We start from the raw sequence: 19,629 nt of genomic DNA, 5'->3' as shown, positions 1-19,629 counted from the left end.
CTCTTTGAGTGCAACCATCCAGACAATTCCTTACCCACTGAGTGGTCCGTCTGTCAAATCTGTGTCTCTCCAATTTAGAGACGAGGATCTCATGGGGGACAGCGTCAAATGCTTTGCACAAGTCCAAGTAGATGATGTCAGCTGCAAGTCCAGGCAGATGATGTCAGTTTTACGTGCAGGAAAATCATCTGAGAAAGTTACACTTGCCTCCAACTTGAACTCTGATATATACAGTTCACATACATATTCACACCATCAGTCAATGCAGAAGACTTTATTTGTGTGACAGCTGTAGTGGATGTGTTCACTCCCCACCTTTCATTATGTTTTTCATTACGGGTACCTTCATTATGCATCTGTGCAACATTCAAGTAATTCTGAGGATGAATTCTAAGAAATGTTTCATGAAAATCACGTATCTCAGTGAACTTTCACAGCTGGTAATTAGCTTATCAATCTTAATTGTTAAATCACTTGCTCATTTAACCTGAAATGGCTGTATTCACTGAATTACAGAATGGCTGAGGTTGGAAGGGACCTCTGGAGGTCATCAGGTACAACCACTGCTCAAACAGGGTGTGGTAGTTTCACACTGTGCAGATTGTCCAAGATCGTGCTCAGACTACTTTTGATGACCTCCACAGAGGGAGACTCCACAACCTCTCTGGGCAACCTGTGCCAGTGCTCTGTCACTCTCACAGCACAAAAGTGCTGCCTGATGTTCCGACAGAACCTCCTGTGCTCTGGTTTGTGCCCACTGCCTCTTGTCCTTGCACTCAGCACCACTGAGGTGAGCGTTGTCATGGGCCTGACACTATCAAGGGTCTTTGTCCTTATTGTCTCGCTCTAAGCCACAGCCATCATCTGTGGGACTGGAAAAAGAAACTTAGGTTCAGTAATCCACATATCATCGTGGTCCAACAGGTACAGAATACCATGCTACTTTCACCTCAGAAAACGTAAACTGAGATCAAAACCCTGTTTATTTGGTCTTTCAGGGAATTTGTCTGTGGGATATTGACATACACAGGTAAAAAAAAAAAAATACTTTGACTGGATGCAGGGTTTGGACACCCAGTGAAGAGTTCTGCAGTTCCCAGGGTTCAAAAGCGATTTGGTGCCTCTTGCAGGAGAGACTTTTTATGTGTTTAGCTCCTTCTTACTGCTGCAAGATTGAAAGGAGATACTGACAGGTCATTTTTTCCTTTATCTTGATGCAACCTCATCAAGATAGTACAAGAAGGGTAAATGTCCTTAGAGTAGATAAGATTCTCACAAAATACACTGAGCAAAATGTCACCTAGAAGACCTATGGCATGTTCACTGCTGGAATATGAATTCAGGGTCCATTTGAAGCATGAAAAAAAAAATAACACAAGTCAGATCTGAACAAAAGACCGTGTTTAAAAGACAGCTACGCAATACATCAACACGCCAGACAGTCAAGAAAGAACTGAAATAGCACAGGGCGTGTTCTGTCTTGGAACAGTCTAACGCATGACTGAGAAAAGAACCATAACCTATTTCTTACGAACATGATGTTGTGGTTTAGCCCCAGCAGGCAGCTCAGCACTACAGAGCCATTCGCTCATTCTCCCCAGGTGGGATGGGGGAGAGAATCAGAGAGGCAACAGAACAAGAACTCATGGGTTGAGATATAGACAGTTTACTAGGTAAAGCAAAAGCTGCACAAGAAAACAAAGCAAGATGGAATTCATTCGGTACTTCCCATTGGCAGACAGGCATTCAGCCACCTCCAGGAAAGCGGGGCCCATCACGTTAACAGTTTCTTGGGAAGACAAAGGCCATCACTCTGAATGCTCCCCCCCCCCTCCTTCTTTCTCCCAGTTTTATTACTGAGCCTCACACCTGTGGTACAGGACTTTGCTTTGGTCAGTCTGGGCCAGCTGTCCTGGCTGTGTCCCCCCCCCAGCTCCTGGTGCACCCCCAGCCTCCTTGCTGGCAGGGCAGCATGAGAAGCAGGTAAGTCCTTGGCTCTGTGCAAGTGCTGCTCTGCAACGACTAAATCATTGGTGTGTTATCACCACAGGTTAAATAACTAGCTACATATAAATTTAACTAAGCAGCATGTAACTAACAGAATAAAAAGAAAAGAGAAATAAGAAATCCTCGTGACAAGAGACAGCTGGAACTAATGAAAAAAGTCCTATTAGGGAAGAAAAAATACCAAGTAGAGCATTATGAAAGAGATGATAATGTGGAAATAATCTCCTAAAAGAAAGCAGTGCAAGCCACAATACATTTATCATTCCAATTAAGTTTTAAAGCAGAGGGAAAATAAGCTAAGCAACCATATAAACAAATATGGATATCACCTGAATGGGTGTGGTATGAAATAAAGATGAATCCTCTGGTAATTAATTGCACCTGAAGACCACAAAGGCCAGGTATGCCATTAACACTAAAATAATATATCTAACCAACTAGCTTTCAACAGAAAGAACAGTTTATGATGAAATGCACTTTGTGTAAAAAAAAGTAAAAAAAAAAAACAACCAAAAAAAACAATTAGGATAATTTTAAAATTACTATTTCAAAGTGTAATTTTGAATTCAATGAATCCTTTGCAGTGCAACAGAATGAACTACTGCAGTATTAAGCGGGTCACCGTCCCACAGAAAGATGAAATGCCAGCTTTCTTACAGCTCATGGTGAAGAAAACATCCGTTGCTGGTCATGTTTTATTTTGTGTTAGCTACAAATATCTGCTTTAGACATCAATTCAGACTTCTCTACAAATTTTTATAATTAATTTCCATTGAAATATGATTTACACATATGATTACACACAATTTGTTTCAAGCTCTCTTTCTGGAACAGGTGTTTGTTAGTATTTCCTCGTGACATTTTTGTGAATCACTTCTGAAACATTTCTATTTCTGCTTCTCTCATGTATTTGTCCAATTTCTAAGAAACTGTCAGAAAATAAGCACTATTTACACAGCTTAAAATCAACCAAATCCAGGGAAGAATGAAAGTCAAAGAGCTTTAGTATCAATTGCAGCTTTCCCTTCTCATGTATTTCAGAACTTCACGATATGTGTGGGCTAAATCACAAGAGAAAATTATATTCAAAAATTTCTACATGTTATCATAAACTAGAACAACCATTCACATTTTAAGTATTATCTTCTTAAAAATAAGTACCTGATATTAAACAAAAGTAATGAAGTAGATAAGCTCAGAATACTGTGGCTGAGCATTCATTCTACTTCTGGAGTCTTAGTCTGCACACCAGAAAAAAGTGAGTGTAGTGGTTTTCGAAGATTTGGGTCTCATTTTCAATTTGCAGGTCTTTGTTTAATAATAAAGCAAGTATTAAATAAATGAACTTTAAAAAGTTTATTATACACTGGATTTATATTATATTTTATTGGACAAATGAGTTAGATTTGGAAAAAAGAAAAGGGGAAATCTTTTCATGTAATTTTAATGTATACACTCAAATCCTGCTGCCTCAGGAAAATCTCATGTCTGCCTTTTCGTAAATATACGCGCTGAATAACTGCAAACTTTCTTCCACTGTTTAATGCTTTCAACAGGTCTTCAGAGGGTTTCTTCCTTTCGCTTTCTTGTTTCTTGCAGTTCTAGGTTCTGATTTGTTTCAGTCATACTGCATGCTGCTGCATTCAGAGCATGTGAACATCTGCTTCCATTCCACATGTACTGTAGAGAATTAATTATTTTGCACATTGCTACAATGTATAAGCCAAGCTGCCTGAATGAAAGTTTCAGGGTTTTTTTGTCTGTTTTTTTTTTTCTTAAGACACATCCAATCATTATGAACTTATTTAATTCCTTAGAAATTCTACTCATTCGCCAGACAGGTTGCTGGAAGACATAATACTTTATAAATGTCAGCTTAAGGACTTCTTATGGAAACTCTTAGGTTACTGTACAGCTTTTCAATAACCAGATTTTCATGATTTCCTTTAGCTGCTGCATTTCTTAAATAATGTTGTCTTCAAGAAGTAGAACTACACTTAGAAGTCACTTCACAACTATTTCCTCTTCTGCAAAGCCCGAAACCTGTGTCATCTACTGCCAGTAGAAATTTTATTCCTGAAACCTGTGTCTTCTACTGCCAGTTTCTTTCTTCACAGCACTATGTCAAATGTGCATATGGTACTTTAATCAGGAATTGAGGATTTAACATTTGCAAAAAGAAATGTGCTCTCAGATATGGCTGCATCACCTTCAAACTGAAGGGTCTACTAAAAGATTAGCTGTTATTTGTTTGTTTTGCAGCTGATTTGATCTTCAGCAGATGTAGAAAGGGGCATTTCCTCTGTTCTAGGACGTTTAGATGCTGGGGGATTTTGAAGACTGTCATCAGACGGTAGTGGCCTCTCTGAAACAGGCAGATATGAAAGTCATTTAAGCTCAGTGAAGTCAGATTAAGGAAGTGAATTGGCTTGCTGAATTCGCTAACAATTAAGCACTCATGAAAGAAAGTGGTTTGAGATAGACCAGCATCTGAAACAATTACATGCTCAAAGTACAAGGGCAGAAAGTCTCCTTAAAACCTACCTGTGTGACCTGGAGGACATCACGTCCAAGCAAGTTTACTCTCTAGTGTTTCAACTGTCAGCTAATGTTCCCATTACTATTAAACCGTAGTGATATACAAGCAGCTACCTGAGACAACCGTAGTGAGAACACCACACTTCATACAGTCGTAAGAACCTTTCAAACACACACAGACAATGAAGAAGCTTTAAAATCTACAACTAGTTTTAGGTTTGTGCATGATTTGAGTTTTATAGCTTATAAGAGAAGCCCATGATGGAAAAAAAAATGATTGGCAAAAATCTTTTCTGGATACTAATAGCCACAAAAGCTTACCATGTTCCTGTTCTGAGGAAGGAGGTAAAGGAACTGTATCTGTACATGCCAAGGTTGGTGCATCTGGCTTCAGTGATATCAAGTTTATTCTCCTTTAAAAGAGCAGAAATAGTTCAAGTACTTAAAGCTTCCACATCCACTTTATTTGAACATATACTATACATAGAATCCTTTAAATTTAATGTTGTTTAGATGTATGTTACTATGTGCGATTTTTTTTTATTATTATTATATGCTGAGCAGGGCATTTTTAGAAGTACTTTAAATACAGCCATTCATCTTTTTCACTAGAAAGTACTTTTGCGTGTTATGTGAAACAGGCCTTCAGAAGATATTGTTTTGGTGAAATATTTTGTAGTTAAGACTGTCTGCAAAGGTAAGGATTTTAGCCTGTTTCTTCACACCTGTTAAGGCTTTTAGTTTGGCTACAACAGCTTACCATTCCTCTGCTAGTCTTGTCCACGTTAACACTTTAAGACTGTTAAAACTCTAGGGAATTATTTTGCCCTATAAAGTCCACTAACAATTCTAGTGGAGGAAAAAAAGAAGTCCTTTCTTTACATCACACTCATCAGATTTTGTATTTTCTTCTGCTAAACGTCTTCCGGATAGCACTTAAAAATAAGCATAAGAGTGACATAAGATTAACTGGACTATAAAAATTACCACTGGCAGCACCACGCATATTACTACAAGATAACACTCATAGCATAATTAGCTAGTATGATAAAATATAGCTTCTCTCTCAAAAACCCAGGAAGATTAATTTGTGCTGTCACCCTGCCCTCTGGACAACAGTAACTTTTAACTAAACCTTTTCTCTTGTTAGTTCCCATACAGATGAGACGGACAAGGTGTAACGGTCAGCTTAACTTTGCTACTTCTTCATGTTTTAGATAGAAAGGCAAGAACTGTACGTTTCGGATTTGAGACATTTTGACCTTTTAGCTGCAGTACAGCTGGAACAAGACGTTCCATGTCAAGACAGCTACCACCAAGACACAAGGCTAGGAATTTATATCTAAACCTCAAACTTTTAAATGCAGCACAAGCACAGCTTGTCTTGGCCTTCGGATTTATGACTGCAAATGGCAATATAAATCTCACCTTGGCGTCTTGCTCCATGCTTGTAAAGTGTTGAGAGTAATCCTCCTGGGCTGGTTTACTTTAGTACTCTGGCTGGCTGGCTGGCTCATTTTCCTCTCGTCTGAAGATGAGACTGGAACATTTTTTACGCCAGCAGGTGTGGAAGGCAAGTCCTTACCGGCACCTGCGAGTGTCTTAGGTTGGAGTGTGGGAGTGCTGGGAGGAGTCCCCTCTGTCAGCCTAGAGCCTGGGGAAATGGCTTTGTGACACTGACTCTTCTTCACTTTCTTCTCTGTTGTACCAGGAGCCTTGACATTTATCTGAGGCTTCTCCTTCAGTGGTATTCCCAGTTCATCCTTCTCAAAGGTAACAAATGAACAGTATCCATCCGTGGAAGAAATTGCAAGAAAGGCTCCATCACTGGACCTGTTTGGATTTTTTTTCCATTAGGAGCAAATGTTAAAACTTTTTTCTTCAACTCCCAATCCCCCCATCTGTGACACACATCTGTTCCTCTTCCCTTCCCCCGAGTACATGCATACATCTAAATAAAACTGCATTCAAGCGAAAGACATGCAATTCAAATGATCTTCAAGTCTGGCCTTCACATCTGATTTAATCTCTCTGGCCTTGTCTGTGATCAGTGGTATTATGCTGCTGCTAGCACCTGCATTCACCTCAGCAGGCACTGATCAATTGCAGGTACAAAACCCCTCCAGGCACAGTTTCTGAAATATTGCTGAAGTCTGCCCATTTAGACCAGCAGAGCAGCTTAAGCTCTTTAGCTATGGTCCCCGTGCTAGGTAGAGATCCCTGTGTTCAAAATCACTGCGGTGCTCATATGGGCAGGCCCATGGTACTTATTTCACCAAGTAAATCAATCACTGATAAAAAACATATGCTTTCCTATTCTCTTCTGCTCCCCTCCTCCTGACACACAATGATTTTCAGTTTCTGAGCATCAGTTATAACTTCTGATAGAGGCTTCCACGTTGTCCTCAGCTTACGAATACTGGCTAGAAAGGCGTAACAAGCCTAGTCCAGCAGAGGGATTATCCTGATTGCAAGTCTCAGCTTCAATTTTCAGCTCCAGTTCAGACTTCCTGCATCAGGCCAGATAAACTACTTAGTCCCATACACGAAGAACCATCAAGCAGAACTACACAGATAAAGCTTAATTTGGCCAGGATACTGATACCTGAACGCAGAGGTGACTTTTGAAACCTCTGAATAACATCGTTATTACCAGTAACACTGCCTGGACAATGAGTACTTTACAAAGGCACCCAAGTACATTAGGATTTGTACAAATTTTCTATTTGTCTGTACAATGCTATCTACTTGTCCTTTGGCTGCTTGCACCTTGTTTCCCAACCAAAGAACTGTAATTCTTCAGTTTACAGGGCAAACGAGATGACTTGTTTGGATATCACAATGACAGTGACCAAAGACATGTCATAAATGAAACACAAAAATAAAGCAAGACACAGGAAGTTGTGCAGAGCCTCACTGTATAAAAAGGACAACCTCTCCTCTCCCCCTCCCATCACAACAACTTTTAAGAATCTAACCATTACATACCATGAAATGTCACTGAGGGTGTGATAATGTATGTTAGAAACATAGCCAAAGGGGAAAGACTGCTCAGTGTCATAAAAAAGCACAGAATCTTCTGAGGCAACAGCGAACACCAATCGATAGGGCAAATTCAACAGACCAGGAGATGATTTCTGACTAATTTCATCTAGAATGCAAAGAAATGAAAACACTGAGAATTCTCTCTTGTACTCATTGCAGGGTAGTAAACATACTAGTTAGTCATGAACCCAAACAAAGATTTAATTATTCATCAAGATAACGGCTGAGAAGATGGCACTTCTATAAAACAAAGCTTAATGTCAAGCACTAACATTTCTATTGCCTACAGATTGCCCCCCATTGTCTTGAGAGAGAAATCAGCAGAAGTTTAGTTCATCCAAGTTGTTAATATTTTGTTTTGTCTGTCACATTTTCCAGTTTAAATTCTTCAATGTATTTATATGCACTTTAATACTGAAGTCAAAACAAACAAACCTTAGGAAATACTTTAATTTAAAGTCACCATAAATTTATACCACCACATTATATTCACAGAATCATAGAATGGTTTGGGTTCAATGGGACCTTAAAGACCACCTGGTTCCACCCCCCCAGCCATGGGCAGGGACACCTCCCACCAGAGCAGGTTGCCCAAAGCCCCATCCAGCCTGGCCCTGAACACTGCCAGGGATGGGGCATTCTGAATGACTCATTCAAAATAATGCATTTAGCTCCATGCATGGTATCTTGGATTCAGCTCCTAGCTAATCTTTGGCTTCCAACATTAGTTCTTTGTAAAGACAGGTTATTCAGACTTGACCAGAAGCTGTGCGCTAGCTAGCTATTTTCAGAAATCCCTAGTATACAGACCTCCTGTTCACTTCCACGATTGTGGAAACAATGCACTGAAAAAAACAAGACATTACCATAATGTTAATGTAAGGTGCTTACGCTTACAGATTTGTGGACTACCACAGATTCTCACTTTTCAGGGACTGTACAGCAGAAACTAACCAGTGCATTTCGGAGAGCTACGGAGACTGACTGCAGACACTCGTCTCCTTACCTTGCACCACAGAACTACAATAGATCTAAAGATTATGATGGAAATACAGAACACAAGAACAGGTACTTTCTAAATCCTCCAAGGAATACTACAAATTGACTCTCTAAAGAAAGAGGTTTTATTGCACTCCTTGAGATGAGCAAAGCTCTGCTTTTTCACCAGAATAAGAGTGGTCTTGTTAAAATATAAACACTCCTGGCCTCACAGGGCTTGCGATAAGGCTATATTTCAATCTCCAGGTAAGTTCTCATGCAACTTCATACCATTCTTCCCCTCCTCAGAACTCCCGTTCTGGCCAGTAACACCAGCATTGATTCAAGTTTGGCTTCCTTGAATAAACATCAATGGTTGTTGCAAACTACACCAACTCTGTGGCGTTTCTGTGATGTGGGTAGTTGGGACTAAAAATATTTCACTGGGTTGCTCCTTTAGTGCTAAGCCAAGTTATTTACTTTTATTCACAGAAAATGATTAAAAGTTAAAGGAAAATACTAAACAGTATTTCTGTAGCCGACACGGCCAAGAAGCTAATTAAGAAGTTAATTCGCTATATCAAAAGCTATTCACAAGGTACTTGAGGTGAATTCAGGGTCTTAGAATCAGGAAACAGTTTCTAAGATGTGGTACAACACTATCTTAAGGAATGTTAAAAGGCTAGGGAATAAAATCATATGGCCTGCAAATAAACAGCCACACTAGCCTTTTCACATGTTTGCTGTAAAAATCATAATCCCCGACGGATTTACAGTACCTTTATTAAGTGCTCGTCTCAACTCAAAGTAGACTGGGCAGCAGCGAACAGCAAGAGTTGCCTTTCCAGGACAGGGCAGATGACCCATAGGCCTTTTATGAAGAATAAGTATTTCAGAAAACAGCACTTGATTTTTTTTTAATAAAATGATATTTTGATCTTATTAAACTCTACCTTTTAAGATTGTTTCTGGAGAAAACATATGTGGTGTTTGTTACATTTTCTCCTGATTCAACACAGCCAGCTGCAAAAACAGGTCGAAACATTACTCATCAAGTCAAAAAGGTACTGAGTACACACTTTCTGCCTATAAACATTTTACTTCTCAGGAATTAGACTTGTCAGTTGGGCAAGAGCTGTGCAACCTAAATACAACTTTAAAAGGCATCCCAAATATTTATTTAATGCTGTTTGTGTTTCCCTTATATACTTCCCGCTCAAAGCTTCTTTTTAATGATGCCAGACATCTATAAAAGCAGTGCTTATATGGGCAAACTGATCCCCTCCTTGCAATGTTATTTCTACTATGACTGCAGAATGTTTTTTAAAAAGGATAAAAATGATGAGAGACCTGACAGTCAAAATAAACCACTCATTATTCTTCATTTCTATTTAAACAGAGCTGTATTGTTGCAGTGTACGTTTCAGTTAAGAAAAATGCCACAAATATAACTTTTATCACCAGAGAAGGTTGAGGTTCTGGATTGCTAATGAACGAGTGGAGTCTCTGTTTCCTTCAACGGGAAGATGATTAAGGAGGAATGGCACAATTCAAATAAATAAGCATCCCCTAGCAGTTTGAAAGCAATCCTAATGCACATTCAAAGTAAAGTATAATAAACATTACATGTTCTTACATACCTGGAGTGAGTAATAAGGAGCCATCAGGAGTAAAACTGAGTCTGCGGAAAAATGACTTCATGCTGTCATCATGAAACATCCGATAGCTCCTAGCCTGTAACATTGAAAATATGATTGCAAGAAGTGCCATGAATATGTCAGTTGGAATACAAGCGCGAAAAGTCATCTAGTTGTACAGTCCAACCTCACAGAGCTTTTAAAATAAAAGATAAATATTTTAAAAACCATAATTCCTTCAAACTCATTTTCCCCCTTTGCAATAAATTCTTCACAGCTAAGAAAAATAACCCTGATTCCTCATCAGCTAATCAAAACACTCTTAAGAGCGGTCACATTAGACCAGTAATCACAAAGTAGTAATAACCTGGAGAACAACATTATGTAACAGTCGGTGTAAAAACCTGTTCGTTAGGCATTTAGTTTTAACTCTAGGAGTAGAGGTTTAAAGAAAGCTTCTGTAATGGCAAAGAGACTTCTCTCAGGCCTGTTCTTTAGTCTCTATAAAACTGTTACAAATATTTCACAAAAAAAAAAAAAGGAATAAAAAGAATTAAAAAGGTTATAGCTGGCTTAGAAGTGTTATTTTACTCGGAATTATTTTGGGGAAAAAAAAGTTCTTTGGTTTTTCTCTTTAAAAATAGTGAAAATTTAGGAAATTCTAATCCCATTTTTCTTAAAAATCAGTCCCCCCTTTTTGTAAATTTCAGGCTGTTGAATTTAAAAGATTAATGCTATGTCATATCCATTCATAAATGTACAGCTACACTCTGACAGACGTGTTTTAAATCTATTAAAAATTCGTCACACATACTATTTTTTCCATGACATTTTTAACATTTACAGCCAAAGACGCTGTGTTACTACTTTACTCAGCTGAACTTTCAAGAGATCAGCAGCAGCAGGCAATGTTCTTTGTTAGTCACTTCTACAATGACAGAGGAAACCTGAAGAGGTCTCTACTCATAAAACGTTAAAGTTAGATGCAGACGAAAGTATTTGATATGTGGATTATTTGAATGGAAAATATCTGTCCCTTTAGTTTCGGAGAACAGACTAACTCATACAGAATAGCACCCAGCACATTCTCTAGTACCATCAGCAGCAGAACAACACACCTCTCCTTCAGCTCCCGACCCAGATGGCATCTTGGTAACGTTGAATGCTACACGCCTGGTTTGTGTGTTGTATACTCGCAGGACCCTACATGGTGGAGAGCACAGTTAGCTGTAGCCAGCTTCCCTTCACCTCAAGTTTCACATAGCATTACAACACCTCACTTTTCAGTCAGGACTGCCAAAAATAAATGACAATCACACAATAATTATAGCTCTGTTCATGAGACAACGCCGGGGAGGACACGTCTTTATGGCTAAGCAAGCAGTTAATCACTGACAACTATTTGACTCAATGAGGTTTGTAAGGTACGAGCATATATATTCATAGAGGAAAAAGGGAATTAATGGACAGTGAACAGCCACGCCATTCCTACCTGCGCTGTAGTAGCTAATAAGTTCCTGTGGAATAGGAACTCTCCTCAAAGACAATTAGTTACATTTCTAGGCTTTAATTCAGTTTCCTTTGGAAGACATGAAAACCAGAGTATAACTCCACAGAGAAGGTTTGAGCTCCACTGACTTCATCTCAGTAAACAGCAGGTAGCCAAAGCAAATCCAACTGCTGGTCCCACCATCCCGTCCTTTCTGCCAGCTCAGACACCCACTGAAGCCTTCACTGGGTTACGTTGGTTTGTGTTTCACTGCTGTTCGTTTTAATAGAAGCACACAAATTTCACATAACTGATTATCAGAAAACAGAGGCTCATAATGACCTAGCAGCCATTAACTCATCATTTTTCTGAGCCTATTGCGAATCTTAAATCAAAACTACTTTTCCACTACTACAGTAATTTTCCTTGCAACTGGTGCCAAATGACACACATTTATTAGCCAGCTGCGACCCCTCCTGAGCAGCACACATGCCCTAGACAGCTTAAGCTGAACTGCAAAGTTCTGACAAAGGCCAAGTTTATGAAGTGTGTGTTTGCTTTCCCAATGACATCACTTACAAAACTGCTTGGGATGGAGGGAGCAAGAGGGTGAAAGAAATATATCAGTGAAAAAAAGTATTTTAACTGATTTCTTAACCTGCTTATACCTTTCTCTAAAATGCATTGACAAGGATGGACTTATTAGCTCACTGACAACCAGAGAATGCAGCAATCTCTTCAGATGTATCTGGTATCTCTAACGACTAATATCATGAAAGCTTATTTCCTGAAGACAATTTTCTAAAAAAACGTTATATAAGCTTACTTGCCATTTAGAAAAGACACTCAGACCTCAGGAATCATTTACCACAAGCAAAAAGTTTACTGAATTATCATGTTGCTTTCACATCAACCTTCTTAGACAACAATCTGAACATAGATAAAAGTCACATTTATCTCATACACATGCTTTCAATTCATCCTCAAGTAAGAAAGAACACTAAGGCAAAACACTTAGACCATCAGCTCACCTATCACAACTCAGAGTTGCAATGTACTGGCCTAGAGGATCCCAGGTTATTCCTTGGACATAACTCTTGTGTTCATTTAATATTGAAACCTTCTGCCCTGAAATTACAAACAGTTTCCAAATTCTGAATTCAAATGTGTTTTAAAAACATTTCTTCATTTCAGAAATAAAACAAGGCAAGACGTTTTAAAATACAAACTAGTAATTTTTTAAACAAATTTATCTTGATGGTACCTGACATGAATGTTGGAAACAGAAATATTCTAGACATACAACAGATTCTAGACATAAATTCAGCCAATTGGTACACGCTAATTTAAGGCTTGTTCCCTACAAACTAACGCAGACAAGCAGCTTGGTTCAGGCATCAAATGTGCAAGATGAGTATATTTCAAAACCTTTCTGATTTAGAAAAAAAAATAACCATGGAAGTCTAGAGTATTCCTCAACAATTAACTGACTTTGGCTGAATACAAAGCCAGAAATTCCAGCACTAAAACACAACTGTCAGCTGGGGCTAGATAGCCAGGCGCTGCTCTCTGGAGCTGTGGAAACTCACCTACTCTGCTGAGCAGGCACTGAACAAATATACTGCATGAATGCTGACTGATGGCTTCCACACACACAGCTTTCAGAAATACCTCTACAGCAGTGCTAACTCATGCTCTTCCACAGCTCACTGTATCATGAACATCTTTCAAAGGCTTGAACTCTCTGACCTAACATGAATGTCACAAATCTAAAGCATCGTGATGAGGTAAATTTACAGAAAATTGTCATGAAATACTATGTTTTAAATACCAGTGACAGACTTTCTTCTAGTGTCATAGTGTCGCTTTGTTTCAAAGGAACAGCTCTTTGAAAAGATTACACAAAGAGTCGAGGCCATGCTGCGTAATTCCCGAAGTCCTTCTGCCCCCCTTGTTCTCAGACAGTGACCAACAACACATGCCTAAGAGCCTAAGAAGCAAGCAAGCACGTAATGGTATTTCTCCAGGATGCCCTGAGAGTTGCCAACAGTTTGTGCCTGTAGGATTTCTAAAGCCAGTGATCTGGTCTTTGTACTAAACAGCCCTATGGATTTTTATTATTAATTTTCTTCCTGCCATTTTTTGTTGTTTTTTAAACCATGCAAGCTTTTAGCCTGGATATTATAAGAAGCTCTCCTTGAAGCTCTTTACTTTCATGTACCTCCCACTTCAACCACAAAGCCTACATTTTCCATTAATGGCTTCTTACTTCCAACTTATTAGTTGTGTCTCCACTTAGAAGACACAAAACTCCTCTGCAGCAATAATTTAATGCTAAAAGAAAGCAGCAAGAATGGAATACATTACACATATATTATGTAAGTAACATAAAAGGACATCCAGCTTTTTTTAGTAAAAATTTGAATAGATATGTCCATTTAAAGTTGTTAAAAGCAGTCCAAAATGCAGGACATTTCATCACTATCTGCCTGCACATACTTAAGCTCTGAGCACATACACACTTAGTTGAACATTCTTGTATTTATGGTAAAGGAGTGTATGTGAACACAGTTAGGAGGATGGGAGAGATATTAAGCATCCAAACCAAGAACATGGAAAAACGTCAGCAGCAGAACATTTATACTTTCATGAGTGCACGCACTGAGAAATTAACCTGGATGCTATTTTTTTTTTTTAAATTAGATACTAAGTATAAGAAATGCAAGATTAAAGTTTAACTCTAGTGAAAGTCAAGTATTTCCACATTAGATTAGAATTTAAAGTAATGATTGCACTGCTAATAAGAAAACACCAAACCACTCTCAAGCAACCAAACCTAATTGGTTACTACCAACCATACATACATGGCTGGACACTGCAGAGTGCTAAGTATTCTGGGTTGGTCCAACAGAACTTCTACAGTTGGGCTTGGAGAATATGAGCAATCCCATGGCAGTGGGATGAAAATGAACAAAAGTTTGTTGCTGAACAGAGCCTGAAAAAGTGTCACATCTTGCAAAAAGAAACGGCCTACATCCTACATGTTCTTTCTGGATTTGACCGAGGTAGTTAGTTACTTGATACCAGTCAACTTTTATGTGTTTGTTGGGGTGGGGGGAGGTGAACGAGTAATACACGAGACACTTGTATAGGAGCTTGGGGAAAGAAAAAGGGTGCAGTTTGCTTTCTCAGTGAAGATATGAAGAGATGACTTAGTACACTTTGCTGGCCTGAAGGTATCCTTATGTGCCGGGCTATCTGCCTCGCAATTCCAGAAGTTTAGCAACTAAGGGGACTGCTCTCTCACAAACAGAAAATATTTTTAACCTTTTTGATAAATACCCTAAGACGCTTCCATCAGTACTGGAGCCACAAATAAGAAAAAGCATTTACCTTTATTGACATCCCACATTATTGCTGTGTTATCTACAGAAGCAGATGCCATGTAATTTCCATCAGAAGTCCAACAAATATCGTACACGTCTTCTAGGTGGCCTCTAGAAGCCAGAAGAGAAGATACCAATTATTAAGGTGAACAGATACATGTAAATGTTAACAGTTTTGCACAATTTCAGGTTAAAAAGAAAATCAGAGATCCAAATTAAAAAATCATGGAAGTAAAATGAACAGCATGATTTTCAGCTTCTAAAAAACTTCCATATTCAGGAGGTGGTAGAACGTTCTTAAAAGCACATCCTACTTCTACTCAAAATAAGCCTGCCTTTTCAACATTCCTTTTTTTCCACAGACAATAAAAAACCTTGCATTTGAAATTGCTTTTGAATTTATATCTAAAGAGCTGCAAATGAATAGTTCTAGGACGTGTACAAACAGAACACTACACCAAAGAAGTCAAGAAGTGACACAATTCAAGACAACTTTACTGCATATTTATGGGTTTTATAAAAGCAGTAAACAAACATGCACGCTCAGCAGAACCACATGAAACACAGAAAATTAAGGTTGATTTAGATGCAACTGAACAAACTTTGTAAGATATTCAGAACCACCTAGAAGGACTTCACCAAAACCAATTTGTATTGCCTGTAGTTTAAAGATTTGCCATACAGTGTCATAGCTTTAATAATTAATATTTGCAATGCTAAATTTAGGGAAGGGGGGTTGGCTTTGTTTGTTTGCTTTAAGAGCTTGATGCTCCTAAGGATCCTGCCAGTACTTCATGCAATTTCACTAGCACGTTTGAAACTTTGCACATAAACCTCAACAGTTGCAAGGAATCTAACAGTTATGTACAGCACAGTTATTTTTTTGTAAAATAGTGTAAATTCTTAATAATTTTATCAGCATAGACGGAGACCTAAACTTTTAACAGGTACTACACAGAAAATGGAGCAGGTATAAATACTGCTCATTTGAAGTACTGCAGAAACACTTATTTCTTTTGATCTTCTGCCGAGTGAGAACAGAACATGTTCCAACTGCCAGCATTGGTTTAATGCCTTAGTCACTATCAGCTAATACTGACCTAGACTTACCAGGCACAGTGTGTATATTGTATTAATCACTGTATAGTTTGAAACTATTACAAAGAACCAGTTGTAAAAGACTGGTCTAGCTTCACATCTACTGTCCGGCAAACTTCAATGAACCATTTCAACTACTGACATTTTTTTGCTTTAATAATGATCAAAATTTCCACTATAAAGCTAATAAATAAAACTTCACATTTTCTTTAAATATGTATATACACACACACACACACACGTGTTAAAGTTTAAGTGCCTGCAAATCTCATGAACCAGTTTCAGAGCACATCAGTTATGTCACGTAAATTAAGTCACGTAAATGCCTTAACTAAGAGGATGCAGGTTGGCACTGTATCAAAAGAAAAAATAAAAGATGATAAAAGGATGAACATTGGAGTAAGCAAATCTTAGAGAATACTGAAGTTCTAAATACACTGAGCAGAAGACTGTACTATATGACAAAAGCCACTGCAGAATCAAAAACCCAGAACAGAAAGCGAGCTAAAAAATATTGAGCTACCTTAAAGTTTTAACAACTGTCCAGTTTTCCTTGTTGAGCTGTGCTTCATCTTCATCCTGAAAAGCTAGTGGTTCCAGTTCTTTGCTATCATTCAGCTTCCACAACAAAATAACAGCATCTGGAGAAGAAATACTATGAAGCCTTCTTTTCCACTCATTGTTTTGTTAACATATTACATTTAGTTTAACATTACAGTTATCTCATGTATGACACATGAAAAACAAGCCTTAATTTGTGATGAGGAAGAAGAGACTGCTTTACCCTCCAGTGTGAGCTACTGATTTTAATCTAAGTATTTTTTATGTAATGCTAATAAAAAGAATAGAGAGACTCCCAGGAGTTAAAATGAGAGTTAAGTGCTTGATTTCCAATTTACTTTTGATTAGAGCCGGCTATGGTTCTGCACTTCAGGCTTTTGAAAATCTTCCATTAAGGTAGGTAACACTCAGCTCTGTCTCACAGAGCACCCCCCCACCTAACGCTGTCCCTGCTGCGACTGAAGAACCCACACGGCCCTGGAGGGACAGGGCTAAATTTACAGATTCTGCCACAGCGTCTCAGCATGATGCTAGGCAGTACACTCAGTCTCCCCACCTCTGAAACACAGACAGCAATTATTTTATATCTGGAATACATCCTCTCAGACACACAGACAGTGAGAAGTTATTTAAGAACTGCATGGCAAGTATTTGCCATGTACAATCAGAGGGCACACAGCAGTCCATAGCTAGAAGTGCGAGAGACAGGTATGAATAAACCCCCATGTTCATTTTCTCCCCTCCACTCACCAGATGCACAAACAGCTTCTTTATGTTAGCTTCTTTAGGCATTATCACTCACCATCTCCACCAGATGCTAGGATCTCACCGCTGGGAGAGAAGCGCACAACATTTACTGCCTTGGTATGGCGGGCGAGGTTGGACAAGAATTCCACAATAGCTTTTCCATCCGGTCCTTTTTCCACTTTCCATATCTACTTACAAAAGCATTACAGGTAGTTTTCAGAAACAAGATGTAAGCTGTGGTCATCACTACAAGAATTCACAATTTACTCCTTGGGCAGTCATTCTGAACTTATTATCTGAAACTCTGACAGCTCAAGCTGCAATAGCACAACATTTTTCTCTCTACAAACTACAACTGTAATTATATCGCAGAATTATTTTAGTCTGATGAAATGCATTACCAAATATTTCCCATAAATTTAAAAAACAACCACCAAACACATGACATCATTCTCTTATCTTTCATCAGCAACCTCCACCTTCAAGTGAATTTGACACGTCTGTAGATAGCGATTTTAATATTATGGGTTTACAATAACTCCAACAACCACAAATAGTAACAATCCAAAACAAAAAAAAACACAACACCCAAACACCCTTATCTCTACAGGAAAAAAAAAAAGTGTGGATGCAATCCAGACAGTCCAGATTGAAAGGACAGGTCTGATCTTTGCATCTCAGATCCTCTGGTAAACCAGAATATTTCTCCATTAAGAAAATGCAGCAATAACAATATGAAAAAGAAAACCTTCTTATTTCTCTCTTCCTGCTTATTGCACATGTAGTGAGACCTCATTACAATATTTTTCAAATACATCAGATGTGTGAAGACTGACAAAACATAAGCAGACTCAAAAGATATTTAAAAGGTAAAATTATCCAAGACTGATAGATGGATGCATACTCACATAGCAGAAAACCTGCATGAAGTCTTTGTGTGGGAGTTTGTTACCAAGGAGCACAGGGAGGCTCCTGGTTGCAATCCTTCTTTATGGCAAGATAAGTTTGAGGAAAATTGAAGGGTTAGCACTAGAGATTTTAGCAAGCAAGCCAATTTTTTCCTTCTTTTTTTTTTTTTTAAATGGCAAACCACCATGCCTGGATATTGAAGGGACATACAGGGAAACGAACAGCCCAGCAGGATGGGAACCTACTCTGTTTCAGTATTAGTTCCAAAAAAAAAAGGGGGAGGCAAAAAGAAAACTGTGCCTCACTAGCCCATTAACTTTATTTAAGGAGATGACTAAGATGCATTTAAAAAGAACGTCGCTCTCTCAGTGCATTCGTTTTCCCAAAGCTTTCCAATCAGGCCTTACTTCTAAGAGAAAAAAATAGCGATTACTAACTGACTAACAGGAACAATATGTATCAGGAATTTTTATGACAGAAAGCAACTGCTTGTTTTTGCAGTGGTGCATCTCACAGACACGTCTCTTGGGGCTTACGCTCCTCAGCCACCTGATACTGCCAGGGGCGACCCTCAGGAGGCTGAGGACGGGACTCCCAACGCCTGCCGACACCGACCCGGGGCGCTACTCACGCGGACGGCCGTGTCGACGCCGGCCGAGGCCAGCCGGTTGATCTTCCCGTCGGCTCCGCGCTGGAAGTCCAAGCTGTACACGGGCTCCTTGTTATGCCACGCTATTTCGCACGTGATCACCTTCATGGCTGCTTGAAGAGAACGCAGCGAGGCGCCGCTCCGCTCGCCTCACGGCCCAACCGCCGCCAACGGCCGCTAACGGCCGCCGCGCGCCCCCCGCCCCTACCTGCGGCGCCGCGCGGCCTGGCCCCGCTCCCGCCCGCGAGCGCGTTTCCCGCTCCTGCTCGCCCCGCCCCTGCCGCCGCCGCGGCGCCTGCGCAGTCGGACCCCCCCCGGAGGGCAACGCCTGAGGTGGGGCAGCGCCCCCCGGCGGGGCGGCGCCATGACGGCGGGCAGCGATAACAGAGCCCGAAACGTTGGGCGTTTTATTTTGGCTATGTTTTCAAGAAAAGGACACCTAAATAAAGGGCACTGCCTAAGCCTTCTCCTCCCACCCAGGGTCGCCCCGCTTTCTGACGAGCTTTCTGCTTGAAATAAGGCAGCTATGCCAGCCGTGCTGCAGAGCAGTTATTTATAAACAAGAACATCCTCTTGGGGCACAGG

General features: G+C 39.6%; 1 protein-coding gene across 1 annotated transcript; it reads right to left on the bottom strand.

Moving 5' to 3' along the window:
* Positions 1 to 3,346: 3,346 nt before the first annotated feature.
* CHAF1B (chromatin assembly factor 1 subunit B) lies at positions 3,347 to 19,319 on the bottom strand. Its single transcript, XM_083819993.1, has 13 exons — positions 19,027 to 19,319; positions 17,542 to 17,674; positions 16,702 to 16,819; positions 15,088 to 15,191; positions 12,726 to 12,822; positions 11,324 to 11,408; positions 10,209 to 10,302; positions 9,522 to 9,591; positions 9,348 to 9,439; positions 7,534 to 7,696; positions 5,974 to 6,378; positions 4,867 to 4,958; positions 3,347 to 4,372 (listed from the first exon to the last, which is right to left on the bottom strand). Exons 1-13 carry the CDS (start codon positions 19,150 to 19,152, stop codon positions 4,251 to 4,253), a joined length of 1,701 nt encoding a protein of 566 aa, XP_083676119.1. The 5' UTR covers positions 19,153 to 19,319; the 3' UTR covers positions 3,347 to 4,250.
* Positions 19,320 to 19,629: the final 310 nt, after the last annotated feature.

Source organism: Anser anser, assembly GCF_964211835.1.
Source record: "Anser anser genome assembly, chromosome: 1".
NCBI lineage: Eukaryota > Metazoa > Chordata > Aves > Anseriformes > Anatidae > Anser > Anser anser.
Note: the sequence above shows the minus strand (reverse complement) of the source record. Positions and strands in the feature narration are given on the sequence as shown.